Below are 26,723 nucleotides of genomic sequence, written 5' to 3' on the forward strand. Positions count from 1 at the left end.
GCGGCTGTGTCTGGGCTGGCTTTAACAGCCCGGCCTCAGACAGCGGCAGCAGCGCCAGCTCCGATGGAGAAACTAATGAAACCTTCGAAATAGCGTGTACGGCAGTAGTGAAGTGAGAAAAAAACCCCAGAGCGCCGGCTGCCAAGGAAAACACACTTACCTGGTAAAGCATGAGTAATAAGTGGCGTTTTTTACAGTGTGAAGATATAACTTTTCATGAAAACACCAAATAAGGCTCCGTGTGAAAAGTGGCCGGCCTTTCTAGTTGATTTTTTCCCTCTCCCTCTCTGTCTCTTACCTCTCTTTTCGCGCTCCAGGCACACGTGTGCCGTCCCCGGTGCCCCTTTCGCGGAGCCTGTTTACGGGGCCGCCTCCCGCCGCCCCCGGCTCGGGTTCCGTCGCCCTGAGAAGAAACGAGAAGGGAATGGAAAAACAGGAGCTGCTGTTCTGCGAGACTTTCTATTTTTAAAAGGTTAAAAATATCTATTTTCAGACACCAGCCCAGGAAGCGCTGGGGTGAAGCAGTAAACAGCCGGGCCGGGCCGGGCGGCTCCGGGGACAGCCCGCGACAGCCACCCGCGCATGTGGCCACATGAGGGATGGCACCGGGCTGCGGGGCTCCGTGCCCCGGGAGAGGATGCTCAGCAGCCAGGGGAAGGAGGTGCACACACCCAGGGGGATGCCCAGCCCAGGGGGATGCTCAGCAGCCTGGCAGGATGGCTGACCTTGCCCAGCATCACAGCCCTGGTGCCCTTGTGGGATGGGATGCTTGGATCCCAGCACAGGAGTGGGATGTGGTACCCACGGCAGGAGGAAGGATGTGGAAAAGCCATCTCCAAAATCCTACTGATGCTTTTCCACCTTTGGTTTTGCAGCTCCGCTCCCCTCTCCCAGGCCAAGGTCCTGGTGAGGCTCCCTGGGCTGGCTCAGGCAGCAGCCATGTCCCTGTGCTCAGCCCTGGCTCACCTGGGCAGGAGCACCCACCCCTCTCTGCACCCCATTCCCACAGAGGGAGAACCAGGCAGCGCTCCAGGCCGGGGCACAGGGGCTGGAAGGCTGGAAAAGGGCCTGGGGGTGCCAGTGGCTGGACACAAACCCAGGTGAGCAAGAGGCCAATGGCCCTGGGCTGTGCTGGGGCACCTCCAGTGCTGAAGGCAGCTCTGGGCCCCTCCTTAGAGGAGAGACTGGAGGGGCTGGAGCGTGTCCAGGGCAGGGAACAGAGCTGGGAAGAGAATGGAGCCCCAGGAGGGGCTGAGGGAGCTGGGAAGGGGCTCAGCTGGAGAAAAGGAGGCTCAGGGGGGACCTTGTGGCTCTGCACAGCTCCTGACAGGAGGGGACAGCCAGGGGGAACAGGGACAGAAGAGGGAATGGCCTCAGGCTGTGCCAGGGGATCTCAGGGTGGGCACAGCAGGAATTTCCCCATGGAAAGGGTGCTCAAGCACTGGAACTGCCCAGGGAGGTTTGGAAAGCCCATCCTGGAGGTGTCCCAGGCATTCCTCAGTGCTCTGGGCTGGTGAGAGGGTGGGAATCAGGCACACTCCATGGCCCTGGAGCTCTCCCGCCGCGCTGGGCTCGCTGGTTCCGCGGCGCCGGCGCTGAGGCACGGCCCTGGCAGGTCCCGCTGTCTTGTCAGGGATTGTGGGATTGTCTTGAGGGATTTTGCTTCCTTATAAGGCCCTGCTGTTCCCTGCTCCCGTGTCTGCGGCCGGGCTGGCATGGCCTGTGGGAGAGCACAGCAATTCCCAGCAGGCTGCCGGGACACCCTCCTGCCCTGCCCAGCACAGTGATTCCCCTCGGATCCTCGGCTCCCCTCTCCACACTGCCCGGGCGGGAAGGGCTGTTCCTGCAGGCCCTGCCCTGCGCAAGGAGGGTTATAAATCAGCCCAACCATCTCCTGAACACGGGATGGGGCTTTTGCATCCCTCAGGGCAGCTGGCTGGGAAGCACCTTGTGCAAGGAGAGCCCAGTGCAGCAATGGTTCCAGCCCTGAGTGTCTGACAGGGAAACTCCTCGGTGCACCTGGGAAAGAAGGATGACAATTGCTCTGCCTGAAATATGGCTGTTAGAGAGCAAACACCATGAACTGCATTTCCTCGGATGGACCTCTCCCACTGCTTCTTCGGAGGCTCCTCCGAGGGTGTAAATATGGTGGGAAGGGAGATACAGGGAGAAAAGGAGAGCAGATCCCCTAGGATTGGATTTCCAGCTGTGAATGACCCATACATGGGTATAAAGACCGTGGCATCTCCAGGAGAGGAGCTTGGGACCCTGAGCTCCACCAGTACCACATCCTGAGGTGGGAGATGTGCTCCATGTTCCCAGAGCCTGGCTCCTGGAGACCCTGTGCCCCTGCAGCCCCTGGGTGCCAGAGGAGTGACCCCACTCACAAGAGAGCCTTCTCCCCCTCTCCAGCCCCAACTCCTGCACCCAGGCAGCCCCTGGGGACACTGCAGCCTCGGCCAAGGCGGCATCCAGGGACTCGAAGCCCCCCTGGGGCTGGCAGCCCGTGGAGCGGGGAGAGTGAGATCACGACTTGTGCGAGTGTGAGGCTCTGCTGGGTCCTGCTGCTGCAGACATTAGGTCATTTTCCGCAGGAAGGGCCGTGTGACGTCCAGCTGGTGGTGGCAGCAGCCGGGGTGGAGCCGCAGCTCCAGCGAGAGCGCGGCAGAGGTGAGGGGCAGGAGCACCAGGGGACACAGCCTGGCCCCTGCTGCCACAGCAGAGACACTCCAGGGCTCCAACTCCATACAAATCCTGCTGTTTCGAGGTTTCAGATGCCCTCAAACACTCAATTGAAAGCTTCCTGCCCTGGTTTTGATGGAAGAAATCTTTACCCACTTCACCAGCAAATGTCTTTGACTTCCATGCAGTCAAATACCACAACAATCCTTGGAAATCAGAATTTGACACATTATTTAATGAATAAGGACAAATTTAAAAAAAAAACCAACAAAACTGTGTTCAATGGTATTTGATACCTCTCATTGCCTTGAAAAATACCCCCTAAACTCTACCAAAAACAACAGAACCCCTGTGCCAGGGTGGGTTTTGCTCTCCACAGTTAAACTCTTTCACTAAACCAGAATAAGGCTGATCATTCTCTTGCCAGGCCACAGCACAGGGTTTGCTGGGGTGCAGCAGCTCCTCTCCACCAGCCCCTGCCTGGGAGCACTCAGCAGCCCAAGCCTCAGAGGGCTCAGCATCACCCCTCTGGAAAAGCTTTGCCATCTGTCTGTCAGCCCCAGCACCAGCCAAGCAGGAGGCGCAGACCAAGAGCTCCTTTGCGGTTAACAGGATTGCTGTGCTTTATTCCTCTCCACAACAGGTTCCTCAGGACCATGTGCCGTGGCACTCTTCCTTCAGCAGGCAGGTGATGGGATGTCCAAGGAAAATCTCTTCTCTTGTCTGGTTCATGCCTGTAAAATAACCCTTCAGGCAACCCCAAACTTCCAAACCCTGCAATGCAGCTCGTGCTGCTCCCTGGTACCTGCCTGGCGTTATCAGCAGTGCCCTCTCATCATCCTTCCCTCTGGCTCACTGGCCTCCGAGGCTGAAGATCAGTTCTTTCCCAATAACAGCAAAACCTTCCCCCAATTACTCCAGAGCCAATTGGGTGGGAAGCCTCAAGGATGTTTTTGTAAAGACAGAACACCAACAGTGTCCCAGTCTATAATTAGGCATCTGAGCAAGCTACAGAGGACACAAGTTCAAGGAAGAAGAGAGCAAGAGAATTTTATATGCACTGCTTTGTTCAAAAAAAGATTATGAAAGGCAGAGCAAAAACTATTTACCAGTCTTAGGGGGAAAATGAAGTAGATTTCATTCAGTTAAAGCTGAAGCAGATGTTCAATATTTGTGTCTGACCTGCTACATTGCTGCTGCCACCCAATGTGAACATCTGGACCAATCTGAAGAGCTGGGGGTGTACAAAGAGGGGAGGAAAACACCACACCTCCCCTCCTAATTAGCACCAAAGGGGTGATTAAAAAAATACAATTTCATGTGAACAGGTTCAACAGCCTTTCAAGAGTTCCTCTGGATGTTGCCTCTAGCTGGCAGTTCCCACACTGCCTAGTGAGGATGACTGAAATGATTGCAGTAACAAAGAAAGACTTTTCTCTGATACAAAATCTAGTCCAGAGGGCTTCCTTACACAGTAAGCAGGGCACCTTGCATAACCAGGGCTTGCATGTTGGCCCCACAAGCAGCAGCAGCTTGCAGAGAGCCACACGAACACGGGAGCAACACTCCCAAGCTGCCAAGAGGAGCCAGACCCAGTTCATTTCTTCTGGAAAAAGCCCATGATGGAGACCTGCTTGTTGGCTCTGCTGGCAGGAGCTGCCCCTTTCTTTGGGTTCTTCCTTTCCTCCTTTGGCTCCCTCTTGGTGGGCAGCATGGGCTGTTTTAGTGGAGCTGGTGCCTTGGGCTTGGGGAATTCATCCTCGCTGTCCGTGCAGGACTCGCTCTCGTAAACCTTCTCAGTCACTGGGGGAAACAACAGGGAAGGGAGCAGAGGATGATGATGATGGTTTAGCCATCTTTGCACAAAGACCTCCCCACCGCAGCCTTCCCACTGCACTCCTGGGAAGGAACGCGTTGGGTTCAAGGAGCACGTGTCAGACACAGGAATTGAGTCCAAAGTTAAGCAGTAGGAAATGACCTTAAGTGTGCCAAAGGATGTTTAGGTTGGGTATTAGGGAAAACTCCTTCCCTACAAGGGCTGTCCAGGCCTGGCACAGCTGCCCAGGGCAGTGGTGAGTCCCCATCCCTGCAGGGATTTAACAGCTGTGTGGATGCCCCTGGGGACATGGGCCAGTGTTGCCCTGGCAGTGCTGGGGGAGCAGCTGGAGTCAATGACCTTAGAGAGCTTTTCCAAGCACAGCGATCCTGAGATCCTAACTCATATGGCAAAGGCTGACCAGCAGCCATCAGCAAGTGATGAATCTCAAGGAGATCAGAATCAGTAGTTTGGCACTGGGTAATGGAAAATCTACTTTACGGCTAAAGCCCACCATTCTGACTTGGTCCCATTTCCACAGGGGCCAAAGCAATCAGATTTTCCAGGAATCCAGGCGAGACAACCTGGAGACATCCCCAGGCTGCTCTCACCAGCACACTGGACAGCTAGGGGAGAGCAAAGCAGACACCACCCACCTCCAGGGGCACAAAGCCTTTGGGGCAGCTTTGTTCCACAGAGGTGGCCAGAGGGCAAGCACAAAGCAGCGCTTTATGAAAGGCCAGCCCCCAGCCCTGCCTGCAATCAGGGCTCTGCCTGAAGGGGAGTGCCAGCTCGCTGCTGTCAGCGTCCGGCCGCGCAAAGCCCGGGGACATAAAACAACCTCGCGGAAATTAAACTGCAGTCAGCCCCACTGAGGAGAGCCGCCGTCAGATCCCAGCAAACGCCCTCAGATCAGCCTTCCCAGCAGTGCTCTGGGATTCTTCTAGTAAGCCATTTTTCTTTAGCAACTCTATTCCTTTAAACAGATGTCTTAACTTCCCTTCTTCTGGGAAGCTGGCTTTCGCTTGTATTAATGCATCAAATTAAATAAGGTTTCCTACGTCACCAGGACTGGGAAGAGGAATGCTGTGAAATCCTCCTGGGCAGAGCTAGCAGGACCTCAGACAGGAGCTGCAAACTAAGCAATGTCCCTTCAGAGGCAGCAGGCTTCTCAGGGAGCAGCTTCCCCAGACCACTGGGTGAACGTAAACCCTTATCCTGCACTCAGCCTGTCAGGAATTGCTGGGAACTCCTGAAGTGTGCAGTTAACCCCTCCACTTGCAGCAGCACAGCTCAGATCAGCTTGCTTTGGCTGCAGTCTCAGCTGAACTGCAGCAGTGTGTATGTGCAGCACCCATGGGTGCACAGATGCAGTCACTGATGCCCCTCTCACATCCAGACTCCCTGAATCAGAGCGGCTCAAAGGATGGGAGCTCTAAAGTGCTGTAACACTAATTTCCCTCCAATGCACGTGTGGAAATTGCAATCTCCAAGCCCATGTGTGTCCTTTGAAGCTTCAGAAAGTGCAAGGTAGAAACATACAAGCTTAAACCTCAGTAATTCCCCTTTACTAGAGACTAAGAGCAGGCCCTCAATCCATGGATTTCTGTTGATGCCTAGGAATGTTTCTTGTGCTTAACTCCACACACACTTCAATTGCTCAATTTCCCTCAGGGCTAATCCCTAAATCACTTTTGCTTTTTGACACCAATTCCTTGCTATTGCAGCTATTGTGAAAACCATAACTTAAAATAGTGGAGAAATATAAAGTACAGCCTCATTCTAATGTTAGGATTAAAACCTCTTAAAAACCTAGTGTTGGATTAAAAATAAAAAGACAGCAGGGAGAGGGGGAAAACCCCTCTATTTCAAAGAATAACTAAAATTCACATTAGCCTGGGAGATTTTCACGTTGTTTAGCCTTTGAATTGTTAGGCCTGTGCATGGAAAGGGTGTGGAATGGAAGGGAGAAGAGAAACTGGACAATAGCCAGACAGCACGTTCTGCACAGCAGGCTGGAGGATTTGTAGTGGAGAAAGCAGCATCTCTTCCCCAGCCAGATCCTCAGTATCCAGCTCCAGCCCACAGGATCTGCCTCCCAAAGGCACAGCAGGGCCTTGCATTCCCCTTTCAGAAAGGGGATGTGAACTGTGAAACCAGGAGTCTGGATTTCCCAAGGGACTATGAAACGCTGTGGGGATAAAGAGCAGAGAAACAGAGGCAATATTCCCAGCTGAACCCAGAAAACACACTCCTGTGCTCTGGATGCAGAGCCTGTACAACTCAGCTCCCCATCTAACGCTGTTTTGTTCCATTTTCCTTCCAAGTGTTTCAATGGCTCTGTCTGGGGTGGGAGAGGAGAACAGCCCTCAGGGTAACCAGCCAAAGCTGTCAGTAACTCTGTGCAAGCCCAATTCTTGGACAAGAAAGCAGCACTGGGGATTTCAGTCCCAGTGCAGCCAGCTGCTGAGAGCCACAGCTTTGTGCTTCTCTGAAGGAGACACTCCAAGCTAATGGGAAACACAAGATGCAGCTCTGCAGACAGGTGCAAACACACACACAAGCTGAGGCTGGGCCAGGCAGCTCTGGAGCTGGGCCAGGAATGCCCAAGAGCCTGCATGGCAGCACCACCACAGAGCTGGACAACAGCACCTCATCCTCCCCAGCACCATCACTGACCTGGACAACAGCACCTCATCCTCCCCAGCACCACCACAGAGCTGGACAACAGCACCTCATCCTCCCCAACACCATCACTGACCTGGACAACAGCACCTCACGTTCCCAGCACAGCCTGAGCTCCACTGACATCCCCTCAGCCCAGCCAGGCAGCCCAGCCAGGCCAGGGAATCAAAGCATCCCATACAATCCAGCTGACAACAGCATTACAAAACACACACTGCATGCTCTCATGTGTTTAAAGCCTCAAAAAAAATCCTCCAAAACCCAAACCAACACATTCTGAATGTTTGCACCTCTACTTCAATGTCAGGACATGCAGGAAACAAACACAGTGGCGTTACACAGCTTTCTGCAGGTCACAGGAGGAGGCACAGTCCAGTCGGGCTGGAATTCAAAGCCTCTGGCTCTCAGGACTCTCTTCCCTTCTGAGAGCAGAGCCACTCTTATCAGAAACAGAAACCCTATGAAGTATTTAAGCCCCAACTTTTTATCTGGGATACTCTATGTTTCTTTAACATATAATCAAGTTTTGCACAACTCTGGATTTATCCTCAAAGGGAAAAAAAAAACCTCAACAAAGCTATCTCAGCCAGAACTTATCCCAGACCCTAAATCTCTTTCTGTACTGTCTTTAAAAGCTTGCAGCTTTGGAGAGGAGAGTAAATGAAGGTGGTAATCGTGATGGCAGGAAAAACGGGAGAAGAACTGAAGGAAAATCTGTGAATAATCAAAAAGGGTAAGGATTCAGCTCCAGCTCTGACTCCCTACCCGGGCATTCACCAGAGGCTCAGTTACCTCAGTCTGGGAGCAGCAAGTTCTAAGTGGGAGAACGGAGTGATTTTGTGATTCTTCAGCCAGGGAGAGGCTAGCCTGTTAAAACGGCCAATAAAGTGAAGTCCAGTGAGTGAGTGCAGGGCGCAGCCAGCCTTACCCATGCAGCCTTCCTCTTCATCAATAAACATCTTGGATTTCAGCACGCGCCTCCTCTTCCTCTTCTTCCCTCCAGCTGACACCTGGGGGACATGGCAGCACTGTGAGAAACCAGAGCTCCTTTCTCATTACCTGAGGGCAGGCAATCACTCTGATCTGCTCTCACCTCTGTGGAGGCAGGCTCCAGCTCCATTTTCAGAACAGGTTCAGGGGGTGGAGACTGAGCTCTCTCTTCCTCGGGTGTGGGAGAGGGTGGGACATCTGCAAAGAAGAACACCTTGATGGCACACGGGTCTGATACTACACTCTGCAGTTCCCAAAGGAAGGAGGGTGGGATAGGATGAGAGAAGTGCCCTGAGGGATTTTTGGTAAGGCAAAAAATTCAGCTCCACCAAGAGAAACTTTAAAACCAGGTAGAGGAACTGGCAGGTTTTAGCTATACATTTCAGTTACTTGTTAAAAAGAGTGACTGTTATTTGTTTAGAAATTAAAGGAGATGGGGTGTGGTAGAAGAGCTGTTGCTTCACTGGTGGTGCTACACATCCCAAACAATCCAGGCTATCAGCTTAACCCAAGAATTAAGTGCAGTACACTATCACACATCCTAAAACCTTTATTTGAAAATAAGTTCAAAAAAACCCCACAAAACCCCAAACCACCACAAAACCCAAAAGTTGACTCTCTCACTGTTTGATCTCCTTGCTCTCCTCCAGGTTCAGGGACAGGGACACCGGGCTGCACTCAATGCCAAGACCGATCAAAGCAGTCAAGGACACCTTTAGGCATTCGTAGGGAGCACAGGGAGCTCTGGAGCCTGCAGCAGGCACGTCACAGCGGGACAAGCAGGGCTGCAGAGCAGCAGCGAGGCAGGGTCACCCTCCCGCGGGGCTGGCAGGGGGACAGAGCTGCGGGGGACCCAAGTGACAACGGCCGCCACGCAAGCGCCGGGCTGGGGCAGAGCTGGCACCGCGGGACAAACGGCTCCTGTGACCCATGGCTTCACCCCACACGGATGGGGCTGCCTGGCTGCCCTCACCCCAGCACGTGGCCGGGACCTGGAGCTGTCCCGGGGGACTGAGGCCGTGTGAGGAGCCGGCGCTGCCGGGCACGCGGCCAGCTGAGCTCCGCAGGCTACCGAGGGCTGCAGGGACACGGCGCTGGGCTGCCAGGGCCAGCAATAAATGACAGCGCTCCCGCAGGGGCTCGGCCTCCCAGGCACTGCAGAGAGAGGCAGGGGAACGCAAACAGAGGGATAACACCACTGGGCTTCACCCTGCTCTGGGGCACAGCCGCACCACGGCACTGGAAGCGCGGGCTGCCCAGGGGCTGCGGGCAGCTCTGGGCTCTGTGCCCATCCCGGGCTCACACACAGACCCCGGGCTCTGTGTCCAGCCCGGGCTCACGCACAGACCCTGGGCTCTGTGTGCAGCCCGGGCTCACACACACAGACCCTGGGCTCTGTGTCCAGCCCGGGCTCACACACAGACCCCGGGCTCTGTGTCCAGCCCGGGCTCACACACAGACCCCGGGCTCTGTGTCCAGCCCGGGCTCACGCACAGACCCCACAGACCCTGGGCTCTGTGTCCAGCCCGGGCTCACACACAGACCCCGGGCTCTGTGTCCAGCCCGGGCTCACGCACAGACCCTGGGCTCTGTGTCCAGCCCGGGCTCACGCACAGACCCCGGGCTCTGTGTCCAGCCCGGGCTCACACACACAGACCCTGGGCTCTGTGTCCAGCCCGGGCTCACGCACAGACCCCGGGCTCTGTGTCCAGCCCGGGCTCACGCACAGACCCTGGGCTCTGTGTCCAGCCCGGGCTCACGCACAGACCCCGGGCTCTGTGTCCAGCCCGGGCTCACGCACAGACTCTCCCCAGACTGCCCAGCACCAAGCCTGCACCCCACTGACTGCCCAGCCTGGCCTCTGCCCTTTGCAAGTATCTTTGGGAGAGGACAAGCTAAACCCAGCCTGCTGAAAAGCCTCAGCCGTGCTCAAGCAGGGGCTGCTGAAGGCATTACCAGTGGGCCAGCTCCACTAGATTCCTTGGGGGAAATTTGGGCCTTTTTCAGCTTCCTTCAAACAATTTCCCCAGCTTTTGGCAGGCAGAAGGCACCTTCTCCTCACGTCAGAGTGTTTAGGACTACTATCAAGCTCTTTTATTGCTTTATTATCCTCTTCTAGCCAACACAGCCCTCTGACATGTGATAACTCCTGAGTCAACCACTAGCTGCTGCCCACAGTTTGCTCAACAGCAACAGCTGCATGAAATAGATACAAGTTGGGCAACTGGATGGGCCAAAGATGTAAATCCTGGCTTTGTTCAGTTTGCTCTGACCCTGCCTGGAAAAACTGTGAGAAGCTTTAGTGCTTGTGCTGTGGCTCTCCAAAGCCAGGGAGTTTGTAGGTCACAGTGCCACTGAAATCACCCTCCAAAGTGGCTGTAAAACACTTGTCAACACTGAGAAACGCTGCCTGTGTTGGTACAGCTGAGGCTGCCAAACCTCCTGTCCTCTGTGGGAGCATTTGTGGAGTTTGTTCTGGCACTGGAAGCAAAACAACCTGCAATGACTAAGGAACCCTCATACCAATATAACTTTTTAATGAAAAATCATTTAAATGGCGAGGATTGTGCCTTATGCCCTCTGTGTGTTTCCAGCATGCTACAATGTGCTGATGCTGCTGTAAGGAGAGCTCATTCAGGGCTGCTTTTAGTACAGACTAACACAGAACTAGGCAGAAGACGTGGCCTGACACAGACCTGCCCATAAGCACTTCACTCAGCCATGCAGGCTGAGTTTCACACCCACAGAACCTTGCTAAGCGTGCCTGTCACTCCAGGCCCCCTCTTGCTCTCTGGTGCTGCTGATTCCAGTTGCCCCTGCTCTCTGGAGAAACCTGTTTCCAACCTTTCCAAGCACAGATGCTCTTCAAGTCCAGTTGCTGTATATATATATATTAATTTTTTTTTTCATCCAACTCATAGTCTTCTTCTGTACTCAATATAATATTAGAAGTTTGGACTCATAAAAAATATTCCAAACAATTCAAATCTGTCTTCTTTCATCTGGTTGGATTTAGAAGGGCAAGGAGCAGGACCAAGGGGTTGAGTTCTCTCAATTCTTATTTTCTCTTTTCAATGGGCAAACTGAGTGATATCCAAATTTGTATACATGTGCTGTAATTTGCATAAATCTACAATTCTAATGCATAGCACAAAGATATGAAGGACAAAGAGGGTTCTGATGAAGGAGCAGCAAGAGCAGTGACAAAAAACCCCCCCAGTGCCTGACCACCCTCTCAGGGGAGAACTTTTCCCTAACATCCAACCTAAACCTGCCCTGACAGAGCTCCAGCCCTTCCCTCAGATTCTTTCTCTAGTCACTAAAGAGAATGTAAACCTTGGAATAAATGAGGCCAGGAGGCATCCCACTCAAAAGTACTAATTGCTAGACATGTGCTGAAGTGGTGTCCCATAGGAGACCAGAGAGTTCCAACATTCCAACCTCACAGGATGTGGATGAGCTGAGAGATTCCAGCCGAGCAAGGATGGGCTGATTTCAAAATTCCCTCCTCAGAGCTAAACAACTCAGCTTGTCAGCTGAGGGGAGGGATGAGGAAATGGAAAGACAAACATTTAAAGAAATAAGTACCAAAGAGTGTGGGCATATATGTGTGTGTATATATATATATATATATTAGGCCACATTGAAATGTGGTGGAATTAAGTATGATCACAAAGAACAGCTTCCTGAGAGATTCATCATCCTATGGAATACTCCAAGAAGTGATACGTACCTGATGAAAAAGATTATTTGCAATTAAGTGGCAGCATGGAAAAGATGCAAACAGGCCTAGAGGTGGCATGGATACTGCATGATACCAACGGCAGCCACCTCTCCCTAGCACTGCAGATCTTCCCGATGTCCTGGCTGTTGCCCATGTGCCAGGCACACTAAATGAGGAATCAGCTCTGGCTCCCCCAGGGGACTCCACGTCCGCACCAGTACACCCCATTTGCTGTTTCACCTTTTTACTGGAGCTCTACATCAAACTGGTGGTTTCAATTACTCCATAATTGTCTGTAATGATCCCCAAGTTCCTTTCCTGAGCAGCTTGCTGGATGACTGTTCCACTTAGCACATACTCCCGAGCTCAACTGCAATTTATTTCCCAGTTATCTACATTGAACGGCATTTGTCACCTCAATTATCCAAATTCTTTGGGATCCAGCCCTGCTGCTCCTCATTATGAGCCCAAATCTTGCAGAGCTCTGGGCACCCCACTCCTGTCACACCAGCAAGGAGACGCACAGTCGCAACACATAGGGCTCAAGTGCTTTGCCTCCAAATTCCCTATTATCCCTTTTCTTTCTGCATGTCTTGCTTCCAACACTGTCTTCCAAACCCCTTCTATGAACAGACAGAGTAAAGACACTAAAAATGACCCTGTGGGGAGAGGGAGGCCACTTGTGAGTTCTCCCTCCCCACATGAACTGGCTCTGACAGCTCTACGGTTCTGGAAGGCGCGCTATCTTTCACAAGAGATTTGGGAACCTCCTTCCCACACAGGGGCACTGGCAGCACACTTGGTGAGGAGACAGCCAGGTCTGAGTAAGCTTAAACAAAGACTTTGTTTTGAGACATCTCAAATCCATGCCCAAGTGCCTGCAGCACAAAGATAAACAGAAGGCTCAGGCTACAGCCATTTCCACGGTCTTTAGTCCTTTCAACTATTCCCTCAATCACTGACCAAGGGATTTGGAGAGTAATGTTTTGGAAATCAGAACCCTGACCTACGTGCCTGATTGTTTACAGATCTTCTTACCTTCCTCATCACTGCTGTCAGATACAAGTTGTTTGATTCGCTTCCTCTTTTTCTTGACATTTTCGGGATCCCTTTCCTCCTCGTCATCCGACCTATCTGCTCTCTTCATTTTACTGCCACAAAAAGCAAAGGGAAAAGAAACAGAATGAACACCCATCGTCTCATGTGTGCATGACAGCATCATGAGCACTTGGACAAGCACATTCCTCATGGAAGGAAATCAAATGCCTCTTAAAAGCCTGAGCATCACATGCTCTGAACTCTACATTGTACACTGAACTGAATGCTGTACACCCACTGCACCCCCAGGCGTAGGTGCACGAGCCTTTCCAGGCCTCCCATCCTTCCCCACATGCAGCTCTCCAAAACAAGGAGGATTTCTTTAGCCCCTCTGCAGTTCAGCCCAGTGCCTCACCTCGCTTGGCCACAGCAGCCTGGCAAGAGCCTACTCCTGATCTTGTCTCTTTAGCTCAGGCTCCCAGTGTCCCCAAAAGCATCACTCAGAAGCTCTTTTGACAGACTGCTTGCCACTGACTGACTATGAGGTAGTGTCTCAGAATCCTGGAGCCATTTTTAAAGACTACTGGAAAAATAAAATAGCTTCTTTCTTTTTGCTGTTGGCCAGACGTGTCAGACGAACAAGCCTGGAGGCTAAAGGCCCGCATATCCTCCAAGAGCTGGGACAGCCCAAGTGGCCTTCCCAGCTCCAGGCTGCCAACACCTCCAGGCCCTTGGCTTCTGGGACAAGACTATCACTAAGACATGCAGTTAGTGCTAGCTGCCATGGTGGGCTGGGTGGTGTGCTTACCTATTCCCTTAGAAATGGATTGAGACCACCAATTAATTACTCATAGGCCACCAGAGAGCCATCAGACTGTAGCGATTCTTTGTCTCTGTCAGTTTGGGTTGGATTAAACACAAAGGGCTGAGCTTAAAATTAACTTGGAGCCTCAGCCCAAAGTAAACCCGTGGCATTGAAAGCAGCCCTACATGAGCTATGGAGATCAACAAGCACAACTTTGTGCTGCAAGCTGTGTACATACAGGCTGGGGAATATCCCACCTTCCCTGCAGGACAGGTGTCCCTGCCAGCCCTCCCCAGGCTGCCTGCAGGGTCTCTCCCAGGCTGCTCAGTGGGAGGCTGTCTCGTGGAGAGCCATCCCCTCCCAATGAGGACAGCCTGGCCATGTCCCTTCCCATATGCGATGGCACCCACGGCCCTGAGGCACCTACAGCAGCAAATGGAAAAGGAACACCAGGAGAGAACCCTGACAGACGAATTTAGTCAGGTTTAACACAGTTTAGTAGATGCAAACAGGAGGTGAGGCAGCAGTGTATGACCAGCCAGCTCCATGCAGGCTGTCCCCAAGCAGGGGACACAAAAAGGGACCCTGAAGGCAGACCCACCTTTTCTTGTCCTTTTGCTGAATTCTAGCAGACTCTGTTTTCTTCCCAGGTTTCTCTGCTACAGTACTGGGAGATGACTCTGGTTCTGCTACAGCAACTGAAGGCTTCACGGCTTCTTTCTCCTCCTTTGGCTGCTCAGGCACAGAGTTGGCTTTGAGTTTATCTGTGAATAAACCATTCAGAAAGAATGGGCATTCAGTCTGAATGACAGCTTACAAAGCAGCTGGCTAGCTCTGGGCACCAAGACTACAGCCAGCAGTACCCATCGCGTATTCAGGGATCTAGACTGGCCAAGCTGTATCAGACGTGGGAAAAAGAAGGGCATGCTTTAATTTCTAGGTGATTTTCCACAGTTGTGCTGCTCCTGATGTCAAGCCACCATGTGTGCTGCAGCGGTTCAAACTCTGTGGAGGAGGACTGGGAGGCAGTGGCAGGAGAGGCTGCTGGGAGGGCCCCAACATGGTGCCAGTGCCTTTCTGGAGTGCTGGGAAACAGGCTGGCTGCTTTCCTGGGCAGGGGCAAACAGCACTGGAACAATAGCTCCCTTATTTATGATCAACCAAGGACCCCAGTGCTGTTAACCCAGGACTTTCTGGCACTGGAGGAACCTTTGAAGCCAGGAGAGACATGCACGTAGGGAATAAATCTTTCTCCTGGAATCCCACCCTCTGCTCCATACACATAATCATTTGCAGTTCTGCTTAGTCGGCTCCTTCTCTGCAGCCACCCCACAGGTTTCCTCTGTGAGCTCCCTGACAGGACTCAGCAGAGAAGGGAACCCTCTGGGAATGATGGAAGGGCATCCCCAAAGCCTCCCCCATCACCACTGGGTCACCTTTACCATGCCTCTCTGGGTTCTCAGCACGTGAGCTTCAGTCTAGGGCTCTCCCCAAACCTTTAGAATTTACTCCAGTTAACTGCAGTGACTGTCCCTGGGCTGAAGTGTCCTCAGCTTCCCCCAGTCTCACCAAAACAGGGACCAGAGAGTCCCAGCAGGGCTGTGCCTTGTCTGCTCAGTGCTGGAACTGTCCCCTGCAAGCTCTGACAGATGTCTTACAAAGTGAACTGTGCTGTTTACTCTCTCCCAAAACTGCTCTGTGAAGCCTCTTGTGCTCTCTGCTATAAGGGAATCTTTGAAGGAGGTCCCACAGTCCTTTTCCAATATTCCAGTATTTAAAAGCTCCAGCATCATTTCCTTTGACTTGGGTAATTCAGAAGGGACCTGCAGAGGCCACCTAGTCCAAACCTCTGCTCAAAGAGACAGGCCACCCCTCAGTTTTATTCTCCATGCATCACTCCTTCAGTTTTTAGGAAAGAAATTAACCCTAAAACTAACAATGGGCTCCTCAGTGCTGAGAGATGAAAAGCAAGCACCATTAACATGCCCTGCAAAACAGCTTTTGGCAAACATCTCACCAACAGCTGGTCTTCCAGCCAGGAGAACTCACTTTAAATCAGATTTCTTCTGCACTAAAAATCCTTCCTGGGTTAGTCTGCTCAAATATGTCATTTTAATTGATCTGCCTCCAGCAAGCTTTTTGTCTGAAAAATTCCACTGAAAACCCTTAATTTTTGCTTTAAAAGCTGTGTGCTAAAACATTAACCCCTTTGAGTGCAGAAGAGCAGGAGAAAGTAGAGAAAACTATTAGGAAAGAGGGGGTATAAAGAAAATCCAATTAGTTTGGTAGAGCGGGGATGGGGAGGAAGAGTTCTGCTCCTTTCCGTATCTTTCTCCCATCATGGCTCTAGTACAAAACACTTGATTCTACTGAGTATTTTCAAATTTCTATCCAGCTTAAATAAAGTATAATTGAAAAAAAAGAACAGATAACCAAACCTGAGGATTATTTGAAGTTTTTTTTCATGTGTTTGTTTGTTTTTTGAACTACAACAGGCTGTTCCCTGACCACGATGGCCTCTGAAAACAGAAAAGCACTTACTCATTGCAGCTTTTCCAAAGAAGTTGTTCATGATGCTGTTCTTTGTTAGTGGCTTGCTGCTTGCTGCAGACACCTGGAAGCAAAGAAAGGAATAAGCACAGGAATTGTTCCCAGCCCTCAAGGTGCACAGCAAAATAATAGAGAGCATTTGTTCCCGCTGCCTTGGATTTTAGCAGATTTAGCAAATTCTCTGTTTTGGACAGTCTGAAGATACTCACTAGCCATCAAAGGGGCCCCAGTGAGTTCCTAAGGACTCCTTAGCCAGGCTCTCAGACCTGACTTGGGGCACATTGCCATCACTGCAATAATGCTTGGGACCAGGGTGAGCTCCCAGGAAAGAACTGCTCTGTTTGCAAACCATCAGTGCCCCAGCTCACAGCAGCCAACAGAGGAAACAGGGATTGGCCAACCAGGATACAGCTCCTTTGGCACATAGGCTGTTTGCAAGGAAACATCACTGCTTTGCTGCACCAATGCAACCACCACAGTGAGAAATCATAGCCACACCATCTAACAAAGGGCAGCCTCCTAATCCAACTTCTTTTCATGCAAATAAAAGACAACCAGACACTAAAGTTCCTACTCTGCTTTACACACATTTCCCCAGTTCTAAACTCCCCATAAAAATCAGAGAAAGGAACCCAAATGTTGTCAGTTGTTATGAAAAGACAAACCATCCACAGGGAGCGTTACCATTTTAACACCAATTTTTCTGGCCACATCACTTTAAAAACAATTATACTAATTAAAATGAAAACATAATCCTACCCTGGAAAAGCAGCAGTCCAGAAGATAAACAATTTAGTCTTGCACAGGTCAAGCTCTGAAACTTCCCTCACCCACCAAGTTTAAACACCTTGATACTTTTAAGACCTGGGCTGCTCAGGTTTCACTTATTGCTCAAAACAAATCCTTTTAAGCACAATGGAGAGAGCAAGATCCTCAGCTGGTGTGTACATTGGGATAGCTGGAGACAGCAGAGCAATTGTAGCTATGCTGCCTGAAATCCAGCTCATTGGGAACATGAAAGCCATGGCAAATTCTCTTCTGTGGAGACACCCGGAGTGTGGCATGAGGGGTTTCTGCCCCAGGTGACAGTTAAACACTCCAAAGGACCCCTGAGCACTCCCAGTGGGAGGTGGGCTGTCAGGAGGAGCAGTGCAGGGGTGGCTGAGCTCGCTGACGCACTGTGTGACAGACGGTTAACACCACGAACCAGAGGGCTGAGGTAACTTACACCTGGGGCCTCCTTGGCCTCTGCCTTGGCCTCCTTGGCCGTGTCCTGGGCCTTGGCCGCTGCTTTGGCTGCAAACATGCCCACGATGCCCTTCTGCTGCTGGGGAGGGGGCCTGGCAGCCCGGGGCCCGTGGCCATTGAGGGCGCTGGTGCCATCGGGGTCCCTGTGCCTCGGGGGGCTCTGCGCGGGCGCCGGCGCTCGCAGGGCCTCGGGCGGCGTCCTGGGCACGGCGGCGGCGCACTGGATGGCACTGAACCTGCGGGATGGAGGGAGGGAGGGAGGGAAAAACCCCATTAGCCTCTCCATCTCTGGGTGCTCACCTCACCTCCCCCCTTCCTGCAGGCCCCTCCGGGCCTGCACGCTCCTGTTATGGAAAAAGGAGCAATTGAATCAGTGCGTGGGACAAGAAAGAAGGGCTGGCACACTGCAAGAGACCTCTGATGCAAAGATCAGCTGAACCTGTCAGCAAGAGCCGCAGCATTCGTGTGTCAAACAAGCTGCGCAGCTTTCCCGGGGGGTAAAGGCCTTCTCCACACCCAAGCTGGACAAGGAGCAGGCTGCATTTTATTCCTAAATGGGTTACGCTCTCTACAGCCTGTGGCAGAAGCTGCATGGCTGACTGAGGATCTAAAACATTTATAACTTTCTGATGCTCTGACAAAGCCCACGGCTGCTTCCACAAGCAGCCCTACTCAGCCAGGTAGGCAAACCCCAGCTGAAACTGAACAATTGAAATGGCTCAGAAAATATCCACGACATTCCGATTTAACTCCACAAAGCCATTTCCAAGTAATCCCTGAGAGTGAGAAGCAGCTTGGATTATAATGGTCTGAAACTTGATTGTTTGGGGATGTGGAGACACAAGAACTAAATGACGTGCTCAGTTACAGCACAGCTCACTGACAGTCAGGAATAGCAGTTCCCAAAAATAGCTGAACTCTGCTCCCCACTGTGCAAATCACAGGCAACGCTTTCCAGATTTCCCACAGAAATGCCACAAAAGAGCCCAGCTCACGCCTCCCAGCCCACTGAATTACACAGCATATTTTCATTTGCCTAAGAAATAAAGCAGCCTTCTTTCTGCCAGTTCATTTCTGTGCCTCAGCACTAGCTGCTCACGTGCACAGTCCACTTCTACTCCCATCAGGATCTGTAAGAACAAAACAACACCATCTCCACAGCACTCCCAGGCTGCAGCAGCAGCCTCCTGACATTCAAACCTTTAAAGGAAGGAAAACAGACATTGAAGAAAAATAATCCTACTCTGCTTTACACTTTCAATCTGTTTTTAACACGGTTAATAACACAGCTCTCAGGGCAGCGTGAGCTCCTACTCTAAGCACCACCAATCCTCCAATATACAACATTGTCACAAATAACAATGTCAATGGTTATGTTGATGTGCAGCAGAGCTCAGCTAACCTTCCCCTATTTCCCAGCCAGCTTGCCCTGATGTGGCTATGTGACTACACCTTTAGGGGCTTGACCCAAAAGTCTCTAAAAAACACTGAAAAAACAGGCAATACTTGGACTATGCTCTGCAAACAAGGAGCTGCTTCCGTTTGGAAAGCTGGCAGTGCCAACAGGCATTAAACTCAGATATTGGTATTAGTACATCTAGCCACCTCCACTGTCTTCACTGCAAAGCAGGTCCCACAGAAACCCAGAGGAGAACAAAGATCCTTGTCCCAAAGCTGTGAAATATCTGCACAGACAGGGAGATTCTGTTTGCTGCAAACCTCACACAATCAAACCTCTGGCTTTTGCAGGAATCTTTTCCCAAGTGTCACAGACAATCCATGCAGCTGGCAAGAGGGAGGAATGGGATCAATCTGTATTTGCTTCAGCCAGGTCACAAATGAAGAAGGTTCTTACTTTCTCGGAAAATCCTGCTTCAAAGCTGGATTTACAGACAGGCCTCAGAGAGCTGTGTCAGAGCCTGGATTACCTAACCCTCCTGGATGTTTAAATCCCAAAGGATACAAGTATCCCTAAGGCAGAAGGACCACAGTGCTGGGGTGCCTAAGAGTGAACAGAGTGGAACAACTGCAGCCACAGCCGGGGCACGCGGATCCACTGAGATGGGATCACCCAGCTCCTTCCAGGGCACCCACCCAAACACACAGCTCCTATTCTCTCTGCCACTCTCTTGTCAACACTTTGGATAGGGCCACACTTCTCCTCTCAGATTCTATACTCTTGCTATGACACACCCTTCAGGCATCCCCTTCAAACCAGATTGGTCATGGCACCGTGCATCCCCATGACTTCAAGCTGAAGCTGTCCTGGTGGGAACAGCACACAAGTGAGAAGCTGCAGCTGCTCAGGAGGGAGCCAGGGACTCCTGGGGGCTGCATCCCTCCCAGCTCTGCTCCAGCTCCACCAGGAAGGACACTGGTGCTGCCTGGACTGCTCTGTGTGCTTCTCCTATGTCTCGGATCACAGCCTACTCTGAGCTGCAATGAACCCACAGAGACCAAAGCCCAGCTCCTGGAGAAGGAGCTCCTGTGAGACACCTCCAGAGAACTGGACGAGTCCAGAAGACAAGAACACAGTTTCACAGTTTGCTTTCACAGAAAGCAAACTCCTGTAAATGCTTTGCAGAGCACATCATTCATGGTTTTATCAGCCTGTTTCAATTTTCTCTTCCTGTGTGGCTGAGAACTGGATTAAAATGGTCGTGATTAAGTGTGGCCTGGGAAAGAGAAACGTTTCCAGCTATCAGACAAGCCAGGTACTGGAACAGTCTCCTTGTCAGAGTAAGGACCAAGTGAACCAACATTTGGCTCATTTACACAACAGCCACGCAATGTGCTCTTTGGGCACTGCTCTGGCAGGACTCTGAGGATATCTTTTCCCAGCTCTCTGTAAGTCCAGGCCTATCCAGTGAGCACAGTGGTGCACTCTGGAAGTGCTTCAGAAGGCAAAGGAGCCAGGAGCCACTCACTTGCTGCAGTGCTGCAGGTTTGCTTTGACGATGTCGTAGTCGGTGTTGTACAGGGGGGAGCTGTCCTTGAGCAGGGCCTTCTGGATGCTGTACACGTGCACACTGGCAACTGTGGACAGCTTGGACTTCATTGCTGGGGGAAAGAGAGAAACAGCCCTCAGTTAGCACACCCAGCAAGACTGACAGACTACTTGACAGCAAACCATGAGCACAAAAAGGTCCAGCCACACCTTCTCCCAGCGCTCACTAATGAGGAATTCAAGGCAGCAAACCCCACAAGCCTGTCACGTTTTCCACTACACACTCTTGGACTTAGGAGGGATCTCTCTGTGTTTGCCTTCCAAACATCCAGTGCTTGGGATGCAGAATAGCTGAGGGAGTACCTAAAGCTGAGGCAGAAGGTAGCTGGTCACTGCTCTCTGCCCCTGGGGCTGTGTCCAGCACCACAGTGCCACCCCCAGAATGAAAACTTTCCTCTTCTGTGCTACTCAGACTGCAACCCCCTTGAGACAAGGGTTGGCTTTCAGGAATTCTTTGTTCATTGCTTATATTGTTCTTTCCACAGAGTCCTGGTCTGAGGCTGAGCTTCTAGGCACTGTAAAAATACACACAGTAATCATTTCTTGGGGCCAGTCCTAGACTATGCAGCCCTACTCCCATCAAAAATCTCAGCCTCTTCCAAATATAAATCATGCCTTTGGCCTGCCTTCCAATACAAAAACCATGAGCAACCCTTTCCTCCACAGCAAAACACTGTTACACAGCACACATAACTCAACAAACATGACACAGAGTAGCTGCCCTGCCTGACTATCTCCTACTCGGGCCTGAGCTAGAAATCCACTTCAGATTTCCAACAACGCAAGTCCTTCAAACAAAGTGAGGTCATGAGCTCACATCCTGAAGGTCACAAATACCACAGAGCGCTCTCAAGTGCCAAAGACGTTATTTGAAAGTGATGAAGAGCCTGAAGCTGCGCTTCAGTTCTGTGGGTAGGATTTCATCAGCAGGACCAGAAAGACGGTGAGACAACAGACAGTGCACTCAGCAGTGTTGCAATGGGGGTTTTTCCACCTTGCACTCACACAAGTGAGGTAAATGTTCCATGAGAACATCTTAACATCCACAGGACTCACAGCAAAGACTGCAATCGTATTGAACCAACAACCACAATGACCAGTTTCAGCATTCTTGGGGGCGTGAAGGCTGCCAGTTGTTCTGAGACACTACTGGTGTATTGCTGTCTCCCTGCTGTCAGTAGCAGGGAAGTGGAAAAGAACCACTGATCAAAAAAAAAAAATCAGACTCAATTCACAACCTGAAGGTATTCAGCTGCTGGCTCAGACACTCCAAATTCTGAGAAACAGCTGGTACAAAAAGTACACACCTGACCCCAAGAGCCTGGCTGGGCATTTACATGCAGATGGCAAGCACTCAGCTTTGCTCATTTTGCTGCTCTTTCAAAGAAAAAAGTTAAAGCCACACAACTTTCCCAGCCTGCTTACCTTCCAGTTCATCCTCCCTCACTACTGCGACCTTGTGGCACTGCAAAAAAGAAACACAAAACCTCTTGAAACCTGAGCTTGTATGCAAGACTGCTACTTTCAGTTATTAAATAACAAAGCCTAATGATCACTGTAGCGCAGAACAGTGGCAATGCCTTTAAACACTCACCAGTTTTTAAAGCTCTGAAATGCGCTCTCTGGCCAGTCTTTAAGGTCTATCTATACCTGCTCCAGGACACCTAACAGGCTGTGGTTAATACTGGGAGGATCCAGAGAGACAGACTGGAAACCCCACCACTAATTCTGTGTTAAACAGATACCATGGATCTGTCTGAAATCAGAAAAAATCCTGCTAAATTCAGGCTATAAACATGACACTGCCTGTGCAGCTGTAGTTAAACACATCCCATCACACAGAACTAATGCAATAAACAATTACCTTTCATTTCAGGCAGATTTGGGGATTAAAAGGCAACATTCCATGCATGTAAACCAATTTATTATTTAGGAGAACAAAAAAACGTTTGTTGATGGTTCTTTTCCAATCTACAAATAAAAGCCAGGACACCCTGAGATTTACTATTCCTAAAAGAAGACTGGATCATACTGTAATAGACATTTGTAATATATTGTAATAGGTATTTAAAAACACTCAGTGGGATGTCAAAGGCATTTAGTGCTTGGCTCTTAAATTTATCTTTGGGCAAAGGGGAACAGACACTGAATTTTATCTTCTTTTAAAAACCTCTGGGGTATCTGTCTGAAGTTTTAGCTGACATTTGTGAAAATCTGACAAGCTAAATGCATTTAGCAGCAATTCTTTCACTTAATCAGCCAAAGCACTTTAAATATAAAATACTGTAAATTAATTTAAGTTTCTTTGTCCACCAAGATTAAAAAGTTGCTTTAATTAGGCAGTAGAACACCAAGTGGCAAGAAAATCCACAGGCAGGTAAAAGAATAAGCAAAGATTGGCCCCTGGGTGCAGAAAGCGGCAAGGAAAGAGCGTGCAGCCATTTCCACGGCTCTCCCTGCAGGAGCGCTGCAGCTGCATCCGCAGCATTCCGGCTACACCTACTGCCAGCAGGCAGCAGTGCAGGGCTCTCAGCAGCGCAGAGCTGGCCCAAAAGTGCAGGGCTCTCCCAGCAGATTTGAAAATAATGGGGGACAAAAGTCACCTTCATATAATTTCCCTCGGTGGAAGATTTGCTGCCTGCGCCAACCCAAACCATCCAGTGACACGGTGGTATTATTTTAAAAACTCGCAAGCTGCTAAGACACAGTGAACAAAGTTATTTGTTCCTATGTCAGAAGTCACCTGTTTGTTTCAGGTACATTAAATATAACAGCACACATTGGCAGTCCCCTGGCCAGTTCCAGAGAGCCAAGAGATTTGTTATTTTCAAAAGAAATGGGGGTGGAAAACCTGTTAAACTTGGGCTGTAAATGTGACACTGCCTGTGCAACTTTAAATACTCCATCACCCTGACACCCTGAGATTTACTATTCCTAAAAGAAGACTGGATCATATTGTAATAGATATTTGTAATATATTGTAATAGGTATTTAAAAACACTTAGTGGGATGTCAAAGGCATTTAGTGCTTGGCTCTTAAATTTGTCTGTGGGCAAAGGGGAACAGACACTGAATTTTCTTATCTTCTTTTAAAAACCTCTGGGCTATCTGCCTGAACTTTTAGCTGACATTCCTGAAAATCTGACAAGCTAAATGCATTAAGTAGCAATTCTTTTGCTTAATAAGCTGAAGCACTTTAAATGTAGAATGCTGCTAATAAATTCCTGTTTGTTCACCAGGACTAGAAAGCTGGTTTAATTAACAAGAGAGCTTGAGCTGTAGGTGTGCTGCTCTGTTGGTTATAATTCCCTGCCACGTGGGCTGTCCCTCCAAGCCCCCCTCAGGCACCCCCAGGCCACACAGACCCTGGCACGTGGCTGAGCTGGTCTCAGAAGGGCCCCTGCACGAGGCTGTGTGATCTTTGCTGCCCAACAGCAGCGAGGGCAAAGAGCTGGGTGCTGGCAGCATCTGAGTAAGCTGGTGAGCAACCCTGGGGTGTTAACCAGCACTGTGCTCCCAAACCATGGCAGCTGATCCTCCTGCCTGCTGGGACAGACCCTGAGCCTCTTCTGTCCCTGCCCAGGGGCCAGCACAGCTCTGACCCCAGGAGCACAGAGAGAGGCAGGAGACACCACAGCAGAGGCTCCCAGAGGGAGGGGAAGCACTCACAACGTGTCCATTCTGGAGGAGGTTCCCTGCCACCAGGTAGGTGACGTGCAGCTGAGCCCCCGAGTTCTCCCCGCGCTTCCTCTCCACGTAATCGTAGAGCATCCTGCACAAAAGAAACCAGGGTCAGCCAGAGAGAGGAGAGGGGAGAGCCTGCAGCCCTGCCAGGGAGGGACTGCACACACTGAGAGCCAGCCTGGCAGGGACACCTGACAACAGGGACACCATTTCCTCAGGATCCACTGAACTGCCTCAGCACACCTGCCAACAGGGACACTGTTTCCTCAGGATTAATTTAAATTAATTAATTTAATTTCCTCAGGGGTAATTTTCTGAGACCCTTGCTCCTCTGCCACTGTGGAGAACCCCAGTCCAACAACTACAGAAACAAAGGGGCAAATTCATTTAATAGCATATAATACCTATAATGTAATGTAATTAGTATAATATAATTTAAATATTTTCTATAATACATAATATTATATATGTGATATATTTTATATTATATATAATAGATATAATAATGTATTTTAGTATGAAAATACATTTACTAGTATATGATACATATAATACATAATGACATATAATACAAAAAAATATATTACATATATTATATATTGCATACATAATATAAATTAATATCTAGTATACGTAATAATAGATAATAATGTATTTTAGTATAAAAACACATTTCATAGTATATGTTGTTGTTATCCTATTTCTAGAGTCCCATACCTTCTGGGTGGTTTTCTCCCAAGCAGCTCTTCACAGCAGTGTGGTTCCTGCTCCTTCCCCACACCTCCTCCAAGGCTCTCCCTGACCAGCCAGCCCACCCCCTTTTATCCCAGTTATCTTCATTAGCCACAGCTGCAGCCCAGTGAAGGACATCACAGCTGCAGCCCATCTAGAACAACTAGGATTGGGGCAAGGCCACTTAATACAATACAGATATTTTACTAGGACTCCTACTATAATGTTACATATAATAATACATAAAATATATAATTTCATATATTTATATAAAATATTATATATAATATATATTTTATATATTGTATATATAAAAATACATATAATGTATTTTAGTATTAAAATGCATTTAATAGTATATAATACATATAATATATAATATATATTATCTATTACATATGTAACATATTATTTTATACAGAATGTATTTTTTACATAATAAATATAATTATACATAGAACAATGTATTTTTCATTATCAAAACACATGTAACAGCATTTAACAGTGTGTCTCACAGCCCCTGGGCAGTTCGTTCCCAAGTCTCTCCTCCAGAAAGGCATTCCTGCAGCCCCTGAGGGAGGAGCTGGGGACTCTCTGGTGCACCCCTGCCCAGCAGGGCAGGCAGGCACAGGGAGTGACACGGCTGGGAGGACAGGCAGGGCTGGTAACGCCCGCCAGAGGGATATTTTAAGGGGATGTGAGCAGGAATGAGCACGGCACTGACAGGAACTGGGCAGGCTCTGGGCATGCAGGGACACCTACTGTTTGGCCTGGTTCACGTGGACGCCCAGCGTATAGCTCAGCCATTTGTAGGTCACCTGGAAAAGGGAAAAAACCCAAAAACCACTTCAGTAAGGAAACCTTGGCCTCTCAGTTCGATCCCAATTCCTTAGACACCCCTCCCTTCCACAGCAGGGGTGAGAGCCCGTGGACACCCGTGCCTCACCGAGCACTCTGAATCGTCCCAAAAGGCGTGGGGGGAATTTCTGTCCCTCTCCTGACCCGGGGACACCACCGTGCCAATCTCAGCTTGTCAGGGCTGCAGTCCCAGCCCTGCCATTCTGAGCAGGTACATCCCTGACACCTGCTCCTGCCCCAGGCTCTGGGCTGCAAACACAACAATTAAACTGTTGTTTGTCTACATTGTTCCGGGAGCAAGCCACAAAGCCACAGGCTGGGAACGTTCACACTGTCAGACAAGTTGCACCAACTTTGCCGCACCACTTTCTGGGCAAAACCCATTTCAATTTCATTTCATTTCCAAATGAATTTCTGAAATAAACTTGGAAAGGAACTAACCCATGCAGAAAACCAGTTAAGGAAGGGGGGAAGAGAGAGGGAAAACAGGGGGAGAGGAGGAAGAGAGGGGAGAAGGGAGAGGGAAGTGAGGAGGAAGAAGGAAGGGAAAATGAGGAGGAAAAGGAGGAGAAAGAAGTGTGAATGTAAAGAGGCGAGAAGGAAAGGGAAGGTGGAAGGAGGGGAGAAGGAAAGGGGAAGGAGGAGAAGGAAAGGGGAAGGAGAGAGAAGAGGAGGAGGAGGAAAGGAAAGGGGTAGCGGAAGGCAGCGGGTGGGAAAGGGGGCAGCGGGGCAGGGGAGGCGGCGCGGGGAACAGGCCGCGGGGGGAGCAGGAAGAGCGGGAGCAGGCGGCGGGCGGGCCGCGGCGGGCCCGGCGGCACTCACGACGCGGTTGTGGTCGGTGACGAACTCGTCGATGTTCTCCAGGTACAGCTCGTCCGCCGCCATGGCCGCGCCGGGCCCGCGC

At 50.3% G+C, this 26,723-nt stretch overlaps 1 protein-coding gene across 2 annotated transcripts; it reads right to left on the reverse strand.

Moving 5' to 3' along the window:
• Positions 1 to 316: 316 nt before the first annotated feature.
• Positions 317 to 26,723, reverse strand: POLD3 (DNA polymerase delta 3, accessory subunit). Of its 2 annotated transcripts, none has more exons than XM_054270331.1 (12): positions 26,642 to 26,723; positions 25,724 to 25,779; positions 24,215 to 24,317; positions 21,971 to 22,010; positions 20,466 to 20,598; positions 17,519 to 17,774; positions 16,282 to 16,354; positions 14,342 to 14,504; positions 12,936 to 13,048; positions 8,277 to 8,371; positions 8,112 to 8,193; positions 317 to 403 (listed from the first exon to the last, which is right to left on the reverse strand). In XM_054270331.1, exons 1-12 carry the CDS (start codon positions 26,702 to 26,704, stop codon positions 360 to 362), a joined length of 1,221 nt encoding a protein of 406 aa, XP_054126306.1. In that variant the 5' UTR covers positions 26,705 to 26,723; the 3' UTR covers positions 317 to 359. The 2 variants fall into 2 exon arrangements, with proteins under 2 accessions (XP_054126306.1, XP_054126305.1); XM_054270330.1 differs by lacking the exon at positions 317 to 403 and adding an exon at positions 2,985 to 4,485.

Source organism: Melozone crissalis, unplaced genomic scaffold, assembly GCF_028551555.1.
Source record: "Melozone crissalis strain CALT ecotype California unplaced genomic scaffold, PUWL_Pcris_2 ptg000009l_1, whole genome shotgun sequence".
NCBI lineage: Eukaryota > Metazoa > Chordata > Aves > Passeriformes > Passerellidae > Melozone > Melozone crissalis.